The sequence below is a fragment of the Callospermophilus lateralis genome, chromosome 7, assembly GCF_048772815.1.
Source record: "Callospermophilus lateralis isolate mCalLat2 chromosome 7, mCalLat2.hap1, whole genome shotgun sequence".
NCBI classification, from domain to species: Eukaryota; Metazoa; Chordata; class Mammalia; order Rodentia; family Sciuridae; genus Callospermophilus; species Callospermophilus lateralis.
In genome coordinates, this window is record NC_135311.1 from 27,507,923 (window position 1) to 27,525,382 (window position 17,460).

General features: G+C 38.7%; 1 protein-coding gene across 1 annotated transcript; it reads right to left on the reverse strand.

Annotated features, from left to right (window-relative positions):
• Positions 1 to 9,040: 9,040 nt before the first annotated feature.
• On the reverse strand, positions 9,041 to 17,176 carry Rbm15 (RNA binding motif protein 15). Its single transcript, XM_076842616.2, has 2 exons — positions 14,306 to 17,176; positions 9,041 to 10,288 (listed from the first exon to the last, which is right to left on the reverse strand). The coding sequence occupies exons 1-2, from the start codon at positions 17,172 to 17,174 to the stop codon at positions 10,266 to 10,268; spliced, it is 2,892 nt and encodes a 963-aa protein (XP_076698731.2). The 5' UTR covers positions 17,175 to 17,176; the 3' UTR covers positions 9,041 to 10,265.
• Between the last annotated feature and the right edge of the window lie 284 nt (positions 17,177 to 17,460).

Here is a 17,460-nt window from a genome sequence, read left to right on the forward strand (position 1 = left end):
AGACCCGAGACTATCAGTTTTAAAACCAGGACAAGTTGGCTAGTCTTACAGAGTAGAGAACATGTCTGGACACTTGATAGCAGGTGGCATACTAAAGGTTTTTCTAGCTAGCTTAAAAAACAAAAACAAACAAAAAAACAAAACACTAATTCAGTTCTATTTTTATCTCAGCAAAGCCCCAGTTGGCATAACAAAAACTAATAACAGGATGCATTTTATAGTGAGAACTCACTTTTTTTTTTAAAGAGGGTGAGAGAGAGAGAATTTTAATATTTATTTTTTAGTTCTTGGCGGACACAACATCTTTGTTTGTATGTGATGCTGAGGATCAAACCCGGGCCCCACGAATGCCAGGCGAGCGCGCTACCGCTTGAGCCACATCCCCAGCGCCGAGAACTCACCTTCTAGGCATAAACTGACCAGAGACTTGTGAAATAAAATTTTTAAAAAGTGAGTATGCTCTTATCCAATAACACTTCTTTTACCTCTTATACTGTTTTTACAAGTAATAATTTGAACAGAAATGAAGTGTATGTGTCCAAATCTGGTTTATGTCAACCAATAATAATGTTCTCTTAGCAAAGAAAAGAGAATCTCATTCCTTTAAGAGAAGTACATCAGGACCAAGGAAATAAGACAGGTAACTTCTAGAGCAAGAGCTAAAAATGTCTTTCTTCCAGTATCTCAAAGTTAATCAGAGTTTAATAAGTTATTTATATATACCAACCTGTAAATCAGAGGTTTGCTTACCACACATATTTCAAGACTAAATGCTGCAGCTATGCAGCATGGCACTCAGACACCATAGCAAGAGGAAGACTCAGCAACCAGCAGTTGTCTTAGGTTCAACGAATAATGGGTGTCTGCCTTGATGAGAATAAATGCATGTTCCCCAACACAAGAACTTATCCTGCTTGGCTAAGAGAAGACAAAGGCTTAAAAAAAAATATTGGTCAGTAGAACGTACTTGTTTTATAATTGAAAGAAGAATCAGACTGCTACAAAGAGGCTTATATTCATGCAGACTTTTAAAATGTCCTCTGTACATATTCTATACCAACTTTCACTTATCAGAAAAGTAGAATAAAATCAGATCTATAAGGATAAAAATCAGTTTTATGACCCCCCCCAAATTAAAAATAACTGAAAGTGAGAATTAAATTGTTCATTCTTTGAAGAAATGTGAAGTCAGAGTCACAAGAAAAATAAATCCATATTTAAACCCTTTTTTTTATATTTAATGACTTGGTATCAGTTTCCACAAGTGAAATATGTGCTTCATATTTTAAATAAATTTCACTTATGTATATCTTTATGTGGAAAACGACACCATGCCACAGTTAATATATGGGTTTATAAATATGGAATTAAAAGAAACTTACCCTTTCCCTTTGTGCAGCTCTGACTTCCAAACCAGTTTCTATAGAAACAGGTAGACAAGTGCCAGTGCCAGAAGTCTGCCAATTATAACTCAGCTTTTACTTGTTGGATAATAAAGCCAGATTCCAAAGTCGGCTAGAGGGTTTTGTCAGTAGATCCTAAAAAGAAATCCAGGAGGAAAAAAAGATGTTTAAACCAATTACTGTACTTAGAAATACTCCCTCTTTAAACTTGGTTATTAAAAGGAGTAAGAGGATGGAGATCCAATACCATATGTTAAAAAAAAAAAAAATCACTAGGGCTTCAGTTATTACTAAAGCCACAGCAAATATAACAAAAGATAACACTGGAGGCTCAAAATACATTTAAACCACATTTAAAAAAAAATTTATATATCGCAGAAATACAGTAGTTTTAATCATCAAATCTTAAAAGTTCAAATTTCTTCCTTTTGTGGAATGGATTATAAGATTATAACACTATATAGGATTAACTTCTTAAATTAAAATTGCCAGCAGAAATAAATGATACAATTAAGTTTCCACTAAAAACAAATCTATTTCTGATGACTAATCTATAAAAGTTTTCTAGAGATGTTGACATTGCTGTGCTCAATGAAAAGATCTCTTTGAAAATATTCCCATATCAATATTAATATAGGGTATAAACAATCATACTGGATATCCTAATAAACATAAGTCAATATTTATTATCTTTTGCCACTGTATAATATGAATTGAGATTCTGCATTCTTGTTCCTTTGTAAGGAAAGTCAGTTTATTTATGTAATTAGAATTGGAGCACAGCTGCAAAACAAAGGCCATTAGGAACCATTCCTCAATCCTGCCCAGATTTATCTTCCCAAGAAAGTTCTATGTCTGAGGGTGTGAGCATACCTCTGTGGTAGAGAGATTTGTGGGGCAACCCCCTGCCCCCACAAAAAAGTTCTAACCCTACCTCTACCAAATTTTCTAAATCATGGGGCAACTATCAGCAAACCCTTTGCTGATATTCTCAGCTGTACTTGTTAAAAAGTATGGTGCAGGGGCTGGGGTGTGGCTCAGTGGTAACTTGTCTAACATGTGCAAGACCTTGGGTTTGATCCCAATATAGCAAAATGATGATGATGATGATGATGATGAATATGTATTCTATATATCACAATGTAGACCAGAGCAGCATAGGAAGGAGAGGAAAAAAATAGAAGATTATGTATTCTATATCACAATGTGGACCAGAGCAGAGTAGGGAAAAAAATATAAGTGTAACCAAATGATCAACCAGCCAACTAGAATAGCTAAGATTAGTAACCTCTTCCCTAACAGACTGATCACCTGAATCCTACTACCTCAGAACTCTTTTGTTCCTACTTTTCCTGCTGAAAATATTTTTTAATGCTATACTGTAACTGTATACAAACACAAATCTGAGTTTAAAGCATGAGGAAGATTCTAATTATCAATACTTATCATATAAAATACTTATCTACACTTAGAGTTTCTACTATTATTATTATTATTGAACCTAGGGGTGCTTTCCTATTGAGCTATATTCCTAGTGTTTTTTACTTTGAGACAGGGTTTCACTAAGTTGCTTGAAAGCAATGTTTCTTAAACTTTATGTACAAAGCCTGGGGATTTTGAACCATTCAAAAAGTTTGAAAAGAGGCCCTGCAAGTCTAAGTTTCTAACAAACTTCCAGATGATACCAATGCTGTTAGTTTGGGGACACACTTTTGGTAGCAGGGGTTCTGGAAAACTAAGCAATATACTGTACAGAGCCAACACTCAAAGTTTTTGCCTTAGGCTTTAAAAAAAAATTCCAATTCCAATTAAGGAGTCCAGTTTACTGACATATTTCTGTTTATATAAAGAACATACACAAACTAGAGTATGTAAGATACTTATTTGGGGAGCTAGGTAAAACTCTATAATCAATTTCTACATGCTAAAAGGCAAATCAATTTTATGGGACATCAATTTTCCCAACTGCCTTAAATGTGTAATACAAGTACATATATAGCACCTGAAAATATTAATTTTGCCTATAATGGTAGTTCTATTGTGGTCACAGATACAATAATTTATGCTCATGCATAATTTTTCTTTTCATTAAGTCTTTTTCCTGGGTGAAAAGGAAATCCATTATCACCTGAGAAGAGTCAGACAACAAATTCAGTGATTAAAAATTATATACAAATGTACCTGCTTAGCATAGAATGCTAGCTATTTCACAAAAGACCCTCTTAATTAATTTTTAGCATGAGAGTTCAGTTTGCTACCACCAGAAAAAGTCAAGTTATAAAATTCAGAAAGCTTGGCCAGTGTGTTATATTAGAAATATATGAGTACAGTGAAAACTGTCATGACAATTTGCTGGAAGCAGAAAGAACACCAAGTGGCACATTGAAAAAAATGAGGATATACAAGAAAGAAGACTGACTGCTTTGAAAGTTCAGAATAGTCAACAATTATGAACCCTAAGAAAAAATATTATTTATATTATTATAAAGAATACTAATAAGTAGCTTAGTGTTAAGGCATGTGCTTAGCATGCACAAAGCCCTGGGTTCAATCCCCAGCATCACTTCCCCTCCAAAACTCCCCAAACACAAAAACCCCACTAAATAAAATACTGCTGATCTCTAAGAATATATTCAGTCTTACTGAGGATCTGAAAAGCTAAAAATGTATTTTCCTTAGCATTTAAAGTAAATTTATACAATACTTTCCTGAGACAGTCAATTTTTTTTCTTCTTCTTCTTCTTTTGGTGGTGAGGATTGAATGCTGGACCTCTTGGCATGCTAAGCACACATTCTTTCTACTTTTTTTTTTTTAATTTTTTTTTTTCTTTTTCGTGCTGGGGATTGAACCCAGGACCTTGTACATGCAAGGCAAGCACTCTATGCCAACTGAGCTATATCCCCAGGCCAGCTAAGCACACCCTCTACCACTGAGCTACAACCCCAGCCACAGGTAGTCACATCTTGATCAAATCCTAAACTCTCCCCCTGCTGAAAATCTCCAATGGCTTTCACTGCCTTAAATATTTAGATTACAATTCAAACTTTACCACCTCCTTGTTTCCATCAGAATGTAAGCTCCATGATTAGAGAAATTTATCTATTACTTTTTTTTAACCAATAAACTATTATAATAATTAACCAAATAATTAAAGAATTAATTAGCTAATCTTATTAAATACAGTATAGATCATACAAAATAAGAACCCTTCTAGTCACATATAGGACAAAGACACACTCAACTTCACCCATACAGTTTGAGTGTCCTTTATCTGAAATACCTGGGACCATAAGTGTTTTCAGATTTTGCAGTTTTTTCAAGACTTTGAAATATTTGCAAAGATTTTACTGATTAAGCATTCCTAATTCCGCCCCCCCCCCCAAAAAAAAATTGGGAAAATTTTGTTGGGAAAAATCCATGTTGTTCTGTTTTACTTTTTTGCAATGCTGAGGATCCAACCCAGGGACTCAAGCACACCAGACAAGCACTCTGCTCATAAATACATCCTTCAGTCTAGAAATCTTGAAACTTTTTGAACATCAACATGAAGATGGAAAATTTTCAGATTCTGAAGCATTTCAGATTTCAGATAAGGGATGCTCAACCTGGAATTCTTAGAAAAGAAGTCCTATTAGTAACCTGGTCAGAAAGTAGTAGATGAAGATTATGAACCATAAATTCAAACAACTTTTGTATACATACATATGAACTCACTCAATTCCAGAACTGCTTTCAATTTTAAGCTAGATTACAGTCATATTATTTTTAGATTAATGTCTAAAACTTCAAGTACACCTGAATCAGTTCTTGGTTGTGTACTCCTTAGCCAAGTCACAAAACTTTTCTGGCATACCTTTAAGCATTTCATAAAGTAAACACTGGCCCTTTGCAGATTGTTATTAGGCAAAATTAAATACTAAGCAAGACTATCTTGAAGAAATAATTACATATATAAAACGGTTACTTAATTGACAATTTTAAGTGACAAATCTGATGGCACGTGCAGTTTTACTCTCCCTGTCTGCTCCAACAGCTTTGAGTTTATCTTCTGGAAGCTTCTCCTCCCAACCTCTGAAACAGAATACTATTCTTGCTATCACCTAGGTTTCTTTTACCAGCACCATCTTCTTCTTCTTCTTCTTCTTTTTTTTGGTGCTGGGGATTGAACCTAGGGCCTTATGCATGCAAGGCAAGCACTCTACCAACTGAGCTACTTCCCCAGCCCCACCATCTTCTCTTCATCCTCAAATACAACATCATCCTAGCTTTACACCTCAAGCACTCTTTATGCACCAGTATTATTCAACATGCAGCCCACTAACCATAGAATGTAACAGATTACCTGGAGAGATTATAAAAGAATAAACATTCCAGGACCATCCTGATCCTAACATTACAAAATGTCCAGGGTGGAGCAAAAAGCCTGTTTCCCCCAAGGTTTGTCTTTATTTTTTATTTGCTTTTGTGGTACTGGGGCACTGTACCACTGAACTAACTTCCCAGCCCCTTTTTATTTTTGATTTTTGAGACAGGATATCACTAAATTGCCGGGGGTTGGCCTTGAACTTGTGACCCTCCTGCTTCAACCTCTTGTATTGCTAGGATTACATTCATGCACCACCAGCTTGCTTCCCGAGTACTGCAAATGTTAATACACTGTAGGTTGAAATTCACTGCTCAGGCATTTTCTCTAGTTTGCAGATTTAGTCATATCCCTAAACTCCAGAAAAAAAAAAATAGTGAGACATAACAACATAGTGACCAAAAGAGTCCTAGCTGAGACAAAGTCCTGGTTATAACTCCAGTCCTGTCATTTACTGTCAGATTCTGGTATATAGTGAGAGTTAAATGAGACAATGTACTTTGAAGAATGTTTGGCCTGAAGTGATATTCAATAAATTACTGCTATCAAAAATGTTCCAACTTATCATCCATTTTCACTCTACCCTCCTCAAACTGGCTTTGCCCTTTTTGTTGATCCAACCATCTTACTAGCTTTCCAGGCTGTAGTCTGCATCGTATCTTCAGTGGACCAGCAAGCAGCTGCTATATTACTACTCATGCTCTCCTGCCTAGGCTGTGGATCCCAATCTTCTTCCACTACTCTATGTCCATCTTCAACAAATTCTTCTGTAAAGCCTTTACTGACCATTACAACTTATTCCATATATCCATATCACACACAAAAATTTATTGGCACTTAAATAATGACCTGGTGATCTCCTTCCTATAGCTGATATAAACTGTCTAAATTTTCCCAATATTTAACTATTTATCTGTGTCAATCTAGTTTCCCCAATTAGAGTATACGTTGCTGAAGGGGGTAGAGAGTATCTGATCTGTACTTCCTATTCCCAGCGCCTTAGCTCCTAATTATACAGCCAGCATTCAAATGATTGTAGAGAAATCTTAACTGGAAGCTGAATATTATAGTCACTTGAGCTGAAGCATTTGAAGTAATTTTACCTCAAGGTCAAAAACTTCTTTTCTGCTAAAACCAAGCTTTTTCAAGGTTTGAAGAAATTGTTATTCAATAAAAATTTCCCTTCTAAGAACTTAAAACTAGATTCAAGTTTCTAAATGAAAAGATCTTTTAAATAGGGAAACCCAGAGAATAAATCTGAGAGATAAAGGTGGTGGTCAGATAAGGCATAATTAGATATATTATTTAAAAAAGAAAATGAGATGCTGTATAAGCCACAGGCAGTAAATTTATTACCTCGGATACACTGCTCTTAAATAATTATATGACTCATGCTATGGAAGTGGCAATTTATAAAATCTGGATTGTTTTATGAAGTCAGGTGATCCTCATTTCCAATATTAATATTTGTAGTCAAACTCCACAAAATAAACCCAAGTCAATTCAGAGGTGTTTCTGGAACTATGCCCTTTGCAGAACCCTAAATTATGATCACATAAGACACTGGGAAACCAAACAATTAATTCAACAGAGCAGTTTCCAACTTATAAAAACTCTGTACCTAACAACCCAGTTGAGCAGGAATAAATAATCTCATGAGTACTGCAGTTTCAAAACATTACCGTACTATATATGTTTTTGCATAATATGATTTTAAATATAAATAAACGCAACACTTCTTCTACCTTCTTGAGAAGAATCCTGAGACTTTAGAAAGAGACCAACCATATAGAAATAAGTTGAAAGTATAACATAATCTTCCCCAAACTCCAGTAATTTAAAATATTTGCTTGCTAATTGGAAAAAAACACTTATGGGTTTATAAAGTTTATATGGGTTTATAAAGTTTATAAAGCACAAGAGAGAACATGCACTGAAAACTGACATTTATAGCAGGTATAAAAATCTTTAAAAGAATTGCAGAGATGTTTTTAGCAAAGCCTTAGATGGCAGTCACATATGTAGAACACACTGAGAACCTTAAAAAAAAAAAAAAAAAGCTACTGTTCTTCATTTTGTCCCTTTTACTATATCGAAGTATGAGTGCATAAGCTGTCCAACTAAACAATCCAAGGGTCTCAATGAAACCCATGGATAAAGTAGCTAGTACAAATCAGCTTCTGTAGTTACCAGATTCTGTAAGTCTTCTGTGAAGACAAAAAAGGGAAAATTCTATTCCAAATTCTCGATGCCATTTAGAACAAAGCAAGGAAACCTAAATTGTGCTTCTGATAAGTTGCCAAAGCCTCACACTTGATTAATGGATTGTGGGGGAGGGGGGGTTGGGGCTCAAGAGGGCTTGTAGGATTAACTGGACAATGAAAATGTTAAGAGCAGACAACTATCAGGCTCTTCTCAATAATACTGCCTATTCAGTTCCTTAAAGTAGTAGTTTGTAACCAATCTATGTGACAAGGAAAAAAAAAAAGCAACCATGTTGGCTAATATCTTATCATTCACCCCAAAAAAGTGGCATACTTTCTTTTGTTGTTATATATCATAGAACTCTTAACTCTGAAATTTATAAATCAGTTTGTAAATGAGCAACATTTTGATAGAATAAGTCATCTTACACCATTACATCACATCAAAGGCAAAAGCCAAGGTTAATGGAAATTGTCAAAACTTTACAGGATATAAAGGTCACAAATTTCAAACCCATTACCAAAATTTTAACACTTTGGCTCCCATATTAAAAGAATTTTTCCAAGTGATAATATCAAGTAGAACAAAAGTTCTGGCTTGGAATTTTGTAAATATGGCAGCTCAGTGGAGGAAGGAAGCTAGCAGAGTGCCTGAACTTCCAACCACAGAAACATACCCAAAATATTAAATGCCCTCACCCTATTAATTAAATGCATTTTTGACCTCTAAAAACCCTCTTACCTGTTTACAAGAGTTTATACAGCTGTTTGCCACCGGAACACCACCTTGCAGAGTATAACCGTGGCATCCTTGGTTGATAATCACCTGTTGCCTAGCAATCATCATCCCGCATGGAGACAGACAGCACTAGGGCTCTTCCATCCGAGGTTAAAATTCTTAACAAGCCCAACAAGCCTGCATTTCAAGGAGGTCTTCGTCTGCAACTAGTTAAGTTTAAAAGTGGCAAACAACCATGGTGTCTGAAGCCAATGGTGCAGCATTGCTGGCTTCCTCTTGAACTCCAGCGTTGTCACTGTGCACCGAAGTCTCCTGCTGCAAACAGGGAGTTGTTCTCCTGTACTGGGAACAGGCTTCCAAAGCTCAAGAGCCCCTGTACAGGATAATGCAGGAACTAAAGGCAAACACTTTTTCCTCCTTAATGATGCCTCCATTTTTTTTCCTCACAATCTGTACTACCAACCGAAGTGACTGGGCCTGAGTGTGCGTTCGTACCTATGAAACCGTCACGGTGCATGCACATCCAAGGCATGTGGAACCACAGGTCAAATAAGGCACAGATACCAAGTAACGGTTCTAATTACAAACGCTATCTCTCAGGAACTCTTCATCCATTCAGAACTAAACCCATCACTGCATAACTCGTAAGAAGCCCCTGGAGACGGAGGAGCTCCTCAAATGTGTCAGGAAAGGCTTTATTAACATCATCATTAACATTTAAAAAGCAAACGGAGCATTTCTCCTTCTTTTGGCAATTTGGTGGAAATGTTAAAAGTGCAAGATAAAGCAATTTCAAACTTTTCTTCAAATTAAAAATGAAACTAAGGCCAAACGTGATGGGTGAACAAAATAAATCAAAACTTAAATTTCAGCAACTCCAGCTCTTCAAACCAGCAAAGCCCCCGACTCGTGCACTGTGGTGAGGCTTAGGGTGCTTGCCCCGGCTTCTTGAGTGCCAGCAAACAGCACCATTCCCTCATCACGTTGAGGACCGAGAAGCAAAGGATCCCCTTCACTGCAAACAAAGGGGGTCACGGTAACACTAGTGATCCTTCAGAATTGACACACCGTGATAGTCAAAATGAAATTGATGGTCTCCCTGCTTCTTGCTCAAGACATACAAGATCTGAGCAGCAGCAAGTACCCCCTCGGCTGCAAACAAAGGGGTCAAGGTTTGCCGTCAATTCACTTCCAAGCAGAAAAACATTTTCCTCAAAAGAAACAATTTATTTAGAATAAAACAAAAGCAGCTCAACTGTGAGCGCACGTTTGAGTGACAGCTACTTTTAAGCTGTGTGAGCCATAAAAAGGGTTTTTCTTTACTTTTCCAGAACTCTTGTGTACACAGCACAAAGCAAAGAGGTCATTTTTTTTTTTCCACTTAAAACACCGGCATTGGCATCACAATAGCAGATACACAATGTTAAGCTGCCATTTTAGTAAAATGCACAAATACTAAACAGATTAGCTTTCTTCCATCAGAGGCCCATGTAAACTCCACATAAGCCACAACTTCTCTTCAAAAAGGTCCATTAGAGCTTTGAATTCCATATCTTCATCCGCTGTTCACCAGTTTTGCTTGCAGGGGGGAAAAAAAGGTTATTCAGTACAAACGTTTACAATATTAAAAATATATATATTTCCCCTATGCCATTATAGATGAACATAATATTAACAAGACCTTCCTGGATAGGACATCCACCTCAACTTCAAAAAGCACCAATAATACCCACTGGCACAAACCTTGAAATGATTTTACTGTATGAATACACAAATAACAAGTAGAACAATAAGGTAAGTTTTTTTTAAAGACTGCAACTGAGGATCATAGGACTGAAAATATCCTTTATCCTCATATAACTGAGCAAAATGTGGCAAAATTTTTCTGAAAAAGCAAGTTTGTAAGCAGTTTATAAATCAACATCTCCTAAATATAACTTTAAAAATGAAGTTATAAAAAGGTGGAGTTTAGTCAAACTTTTACCCTCTACTTTCATTTTGTAATTTATATGGAGCATTATTATCAAAAGGGGTCAAGATACAAAGCCCATTTAAAAATCCACCTTCATCTATGTTACCAAAAACAGCAGCTGTTATTTTCTGTTAAGAAAACACTCATACAATTGCTAACAATCAAACAACACATCAGGACTCTTGTTTTTCAACTCTGTTTAAATCATACACATAAAAACTCTTCATTAAGCTTAACATTTTACTGTGGTTACCTGAAATCATTTTCTCTTTAGGGACATCACTGAAACCAGAATATTAACAGGGTCAGCTCCATTTCTCTTTTTGTTCTCATTCCTAACTCCTATCTCAAAATCAGACTCTGGGACAGAAACAGGAAAAAAAAAAAAAAAAAATCCAGAAATTCTCTCCAAAATTTTTTTTTTCACATAAAAGGTCACTAAGGCCCTCTTCTCAAGAGGCTTTCCTTTTCCACAAATGTTTTGGTTAATGGTTCCTATATGAACCCAAACTTCAGTTCAGTACTATTCCTGCAAAATGAGCAATTTCACTGTGTAAAAAACTGGACTTAAATTTTTCAAAAAATAGTGTGATAATATCAGTGAACACCTGCTCATAAAATAGTTTTTAAATAAACCTGGAATTGTCTGACTCTGAAAAACCTGACCTATACTGCTGTACATCAAATGATTCATGGGAGTCAAGAAGGGAGTATATTACCTTCGACATGACAAAAGCTTGTCAGTCACAGGATGAACATTTTAAGATGCAACTTGTAAAGGAAAACTCTATCTACTCTCAGTGGATGAGAGTCAACGTACATATCTTACACCAGAAATTTAAGTTTTCCTGTGAAAAAATATTTACAGGAGGAATCCCAGTTACAATCACAAAACAATATCAATTAACTATTTGCTAGAAGTTGAGCAACAGCTCTAATTTCGAAATTGTGATCTTAAGTCTTATTAAATTATCTTATTTTCACCAGTAATATTTAGTAAATAATTAAATAATATATGTAAGAAATTTTCTTTCCATTCATTTTAACTGAGTTCCTGAAAAATAATTTACATTGAAGTAATTAAAGAAAAGAAGACTTTAAAAAAAAAATTTGGTGTTACAAAGAACATCCAATGTCGGGATTTTGAAATTCTGACTACTAAGAATTAGAACCAGTTTTAGACTTTTGCTTTCATTCAAATTCTGAAGGTTTAAGTAGATAACTTACAGTTATTATGAACCTGCACAACAGAATGGGCAACACAAATAAGAAATTCATCGGGATGATGGCACTCTATAGGTAAGCACCAAACTAAACATCATTAGCTTTTTATAATACATACATTTAGAAATGGTATCAAGCCAGTTTCAAAAACACTGAAGCACAAATTGCCCGGATCTAACAAAAGCAGCAATGCCAAATAAGGATTCAAACAAACATGGAGCAAAAACCACAGTACTCTTCAATAGGCTATCATAACAAATTTAAAGAAAAAGGGAAAACCACACACATTTTGGCTTATATTAAAATTAGATGTCATGGACTTTACTCTCTAGAGAGCAAAATCATTTATCCAACTATCTAATCAAAAGATATTCAAAAGTTAATGGTTAGTGAAATTATTTAAACTGGAAAAAATGTATCTGTCTTACAAATTGAACTTTAACCCCATGTACACAGACTCCACACCTGCATTAGCTTCTGAATAGGTGCCTACTCCACTCCAATCACTGCTTTTTAGAATCAAAAGTCATTCAAAGTCTTGGTTGTAGTTCAAGTATTTTCTCTACAGATAAATCAAGGACCTTCATACTCATAGCCTAGTATTTTCCTTCTCTCAAAATGGTTGGTTTTTCCAGTTTAAAAAAAAAAAACACCCAAACCTCCAAAAAATTTTTTTTTTAAATTTATAATGTGTAGTGAAAACCAAGAAGGATGACACAGTAGTAATGAGGCTTTCATGCTGACATGCATTAGACACCTGTCATAATGGAAAATAAAAATTACATGACATTTCCCTGGGTTATTATTGGTGCTATTTCAAAACTGCCAGATTTGATAACAGAAAGAAAACAGTTGGGTTCTGCCAGGCTTTGAATAAGTCACTTTCACAGAATAGAAACATGACCATGATCCAGAAGGTCCTAAAGTTTCTCATCATAATTAAATATCAAGGGTCTTAGCTGACATCCTCAGCACTTAAATCAAGGAAGAAAAACATAGTTACTAATGACCTGAGAAATAAGGCGTGGTAACAGAGGGGTAGATGAGAAAGTTAAAACAAAAAGTCATTCATTACTGTAAAGTTGCACAAGCCCTTGTGAAGAACCCAGTCACATCATCCTTAGCTTTGGAAACAGAAAAAGAACAACAACAATAACAACAACAACAACAAAAAAAAAAACCCATACAAATGGGCTAAATTATATTAATTATAGGTGTCTGGACAAATTTTAAAAAAGGGCTTTCCTATACTGACATTTCAAATTTCTGTGGCTACAGAGTGGTGAAAATATTAAGCATGAAATTTCAAAAATATTCAAAACATTTTCAATAATGTAATATCACCACTACTGTTTGACTATAAAAACAAAAATACAAGCAAAATTTCTAAAAAGCACATTGACAGAATATTACAATGACTTTCAAAAAAAATTCTGCAACCTAGTTGATTAATGCCCAATGAAACAAAAGATGACTTATGAGCCTGCAGACCACTCTTCTTTCTATTATTTAAACCAGAAATTTAAATGGATTCAAAAACAAAAACTCATCTTTGATGAAAAACACTGAGTTTTCAAATATACACAATTAAATTAGAACTGTACCTGCTATACCTCTCTGAAAAAGTCAGTAAAAACACCACCATACACCTATAACTGACCAAAGAAATCTGATTTTTAAAAGCACCTACTCAATTCTTGCATACTAGTGTAAGCATAAGACATAAATGGTTTGTAACATAGTCCTCAATTTTTACTGAACAATTACAGCTACAAACCAAAAGTGCAATACGGGATACAAAACTCAAGAACTAATGATAAAAATGCATGTTACAGCAAACTCTCCGGGAATAAACTGTATTTTAGTAGAAACACTCAAATACCTGATTAAAATAATTATACTGCTAAGCAATTTACCAGCATAAGCTTGAGATCCCTGATCAAATCTGTCACACATATAACATTTATGGAATTATTTATCTACACATCAATCAAGCCACTTTTCGGTGTATTTTACTATCTGTAAATGTCAGTGGGTTCTTTTCTCCAAATTCTGATTTCTCAAAAATTTGGATTTGTAACTTTGAGGAATTTTTTTTTAAGATCAAGTTTTAAAAAAAATGAAGAAAAAACTGGAAAAAAAATTCTCACAAGGGTAGAAACTCCTAATTAAAGAAAATCCATCTTTTTGCTACTTTCAGGACATCCCTTTCACTTTAAAATAATAGCTAAACTGTCCTGACTTCTATTTTAAAGAAGTTTATAAAAATATATTTAAAAAAAGACAACTAAACTAATTAAAAAGAAAATCTGATCTGATGCTGTATCCCATCACACTTCACAAAACAGGAACCATGTCAAAGTAGTAAATACAAGTTATACATGGACTTTAGGACGCACCACGGACAATGATCATGACCAGGTAATCTTCTTCAGATTTGGCCAGTGCCTTGGCAGGGGAATCCAGGAACTGCTGGGAGAACTCACAGGGTGGGAAGGCATGAAGGACCCCGGTGTTTTCCTTGTCTTTGTTGCCTCCCACAGGGAGGCTGATCACCCCAGCTGCCTGCTTTTGCTTTAAATAGGACACAAGGTTCCTAAGTGGCCTCTGAGTAGAGGTGGCAGTGTCCGATGTTGCAGATGAAGAGGAAGACCGGCTATCGGAACTTCCAGGTACAGCCAGAAGAATGGCATAACCATTGGGCCCTGCCACTTTGATGCGACGAGTTACTTCATCCAACTTGGGCTGGTCCAATCGGAGACGCTGAGTAATCTTGAGCTGGGCCACTTTGCCTCCAGTTGAACCCTCCACAAGAAGACTGCTAGCCACTTGGAGGTCACCCTGCAAGAGATGCATGTTGGAAGGAAAGTTGCTGTTCTTGAGTAGAAGCATGCCCTGCCAGGCCAAACAGAGTTTGGGAGAGGCTGCTGCTGCAGGAGTTGTCCCCCCATCCTGTTTCTGGGAAGGGGACTTCAATTTTGATGAAGTATTGGCGGAGCTGGGTGCATTCCCATCAGATCGGTCTTCTTTTTTCAAAGGGCTTTTTCCCTCAGTGGGAGCAGCTGTCCGGTGCTTCCTATCCCGTTCAGCTGATGCAGAGTTTTTACGGTCTCGCTTGTCACCCTGGCTCTTTTCCAAACTACCTCGTCTGTCTCTGATTGGAGAAGGCCTTTCCAAGAGAAGAAGACGGGAAGACCGATCATTGTCACTGTTGTAACGATCCCGGCTACTGCTCAGTTCTGGACTGCGATCAGGAGAAGGAGCGCAGTGTCGTTTCCGTGGTCTGTCACTCTCAGGAGACCTATCCAGATGTCGGCCTCCACTCTCCTCAGGCAGTCGTCGCTTCCTAGGCTGGTCTCTGCTGCTGGGCATATCTCTATCACCTCTGTCCCGGTCTAAGGACCAGCCATCGCGCCTTCGATCCAAGCTATCCAGTGGCTCATAAGCAGTTACAGCAGTAGCTGCAGTCCGAGTGCTGCGTTCTCGGACTGGGGGTGGAGGTGGCACCCAATCAGAATCAGGATAAAGGTCCCTATCGCGATCTCTGTATAGTAGGGGTGGTGTCCTATCCCGAGCACCCCTCAGAGGGTCAGGTGCTCGATGTCCAAAAGCATCCGTCACCAGTTCATAATGAGTCAAGGGCAGAGGCTGCAGATATTGCTGCTGGTAACGATGTTCTGTGTCTGCAAAGTCTACTCTAAGGCGACGATCTGGGCCACCAAGTGGGAAACCCCGCATATGGGTCCAGGCAGCATGAGCTGCATCCAGGCTTTCATACTGGATATATGCCCAACTATCACCTTTTCGGTAGTCTATAGTGCGTATGGTGCCAAATCGGTCAAATTCTCGTGCCAGGGCAGCAAGAGGCACCCAAGGTCCTAGGCCACCTACCCAGAGGCGGGTAGTGGGTGTAGCTTTACCATAACCAATTTTGATAGGATTCCGAATTATAATTTTGCCAGACATTGCTACCTTGGCCCGATGAGACATGTCTAGATTCTCAAATTTGAGAAAGCCATAAGTACTGGTCTGGCCACGAGAAGGTCTCTTGATGTCTACTTCTGTAATGACTCCAAAGCGATCAAAAGCCCTTCTTAGATCACTCTCTGTCACAGTAATGTCTAGGTTGCCCAAGAAAAGCGTCCTGTTAGCACGCTGATCATCCTCGGGTGAAATCTCATCCACTTCTCGAAAAGGAGCAGCACCTGCTCCAGCTCCCACCCTTGGCTCAAGGCTGTATGCTGGGCGCACTCTCTCATAGAACGGGTAGTCTCGTTCTCTCTCCAGCTCTCGGGGTAATGGTGGAGGAGGTGGAGGGGGCAGGCGGCCAAGCGCCAACTGCTGCAACCGGTAGTCTCTGTATCCCAAGGCAGCGCCACCAGGGGAAAGTGATCTCTGGCCTCCACCTCCTCCTCCAGCGGGGTGCCGGTGACCTCCTACAGAGGCACCGACCACGCTGGCTGACGGAGGATAAGAATCTTTGTCTAAAGGGGAGCGGCTGCGGCGCCGACTGACATACACAGCTTCTATCTTCAGAGGCCGGTCATAGAGCACCAGGCGGCCTCTGGCATGCTTGGCCGCCCGCGCGTCCTCTGGCCGCCGGAAGTTCACAAAGGCTACCCGCTCATCCCCGCTGCCAGAACCTGAGAGATGACTGATTTTGACACTTACATCCCCAAAGCGCTTAAACTCGTGAAATAGTCCGTCCTCCACCGCTTCGTCACTCAGCTGGGACCCCAACTCGCTTATCTTCAGGGTCTTATACTCCCCGCCGTCCCCTCCGCCAGGAGCTGAGGAGGCGGCACCAGAAGAACGTGACTCCCCGCCTCCACCCCGGGAGCTGCTGCGCGACTCGCCCCCGCCCGAGGAATTTTTGGTGCTAGGGGAGCTGTAACTATGCATGCGGCTACTGGAGCTGCCCCCACCAGTGTCATACTCGCGGCTGCCACCTCGGCTGCTGGACTTGTCCAGATGAAGGCTCCGCCGCGACCCGCCGCCGCCGTCGGTCTTGCCGCTGCTGCTCCCGTTGCTGCCACCAGAGCCCCCTAACTTCTTACTCCGCTCCCCGCGGGAAGTCGAGTCCTCACCACCACGAGAGCGTTTGGGCTTGACTGGCGAGCGCTCTTTTCCTTTCATTGTTGCGGGTAGTCGGAGGTCGCCTCCGCGGAGCTGATTAACCCGCCACCCCGCGCTCGTTTCACACAGCGGAACCGCACGCCGCCATCTTGGACTCCGCCGCGGCAAAGGATCCCGCCCCACGGATCTCATTGGTCAATTAGCTCTCTCTTCTACAGTCTCATTGGGAAAATTGTTTGTCTGTCTTTATATCTCCCCGCGCTCCGGGAAGGCGCCAGCCCAGCCACTTTTATTGGGTTCCCAACGCCCTAGTCCGGGTACCTCATTGGTTGTATTCGTTGTCTATCTTAACGGTTCCTCGCGCCAGGCTGTAGCCCCGCCCCTCGTACTCTATGGTCACCTGACCCAAACTCTGGAAGCGCTGATTGGACAAAAAGTCTGCCCTGTAACGGTACTTCTTGTGCGGTGAAACCAGCGA

Coding starts and splice junctions, on each gene's coding strand:
- Rbm15 (XM_076842616.2), bottom strand. CDS start 17,174: ATGAGATCCGTGGGGCGGGATCCTTTGCCGCGGCGGAGTCCAAGATGG. Junction 10,289..14,305: donor GGTCATGATCATTGTCCGTG/GTGCGTCCTAAA, acceptor CCCCCCTGCAAG/CAAAACTGGTGAACAGCGGA.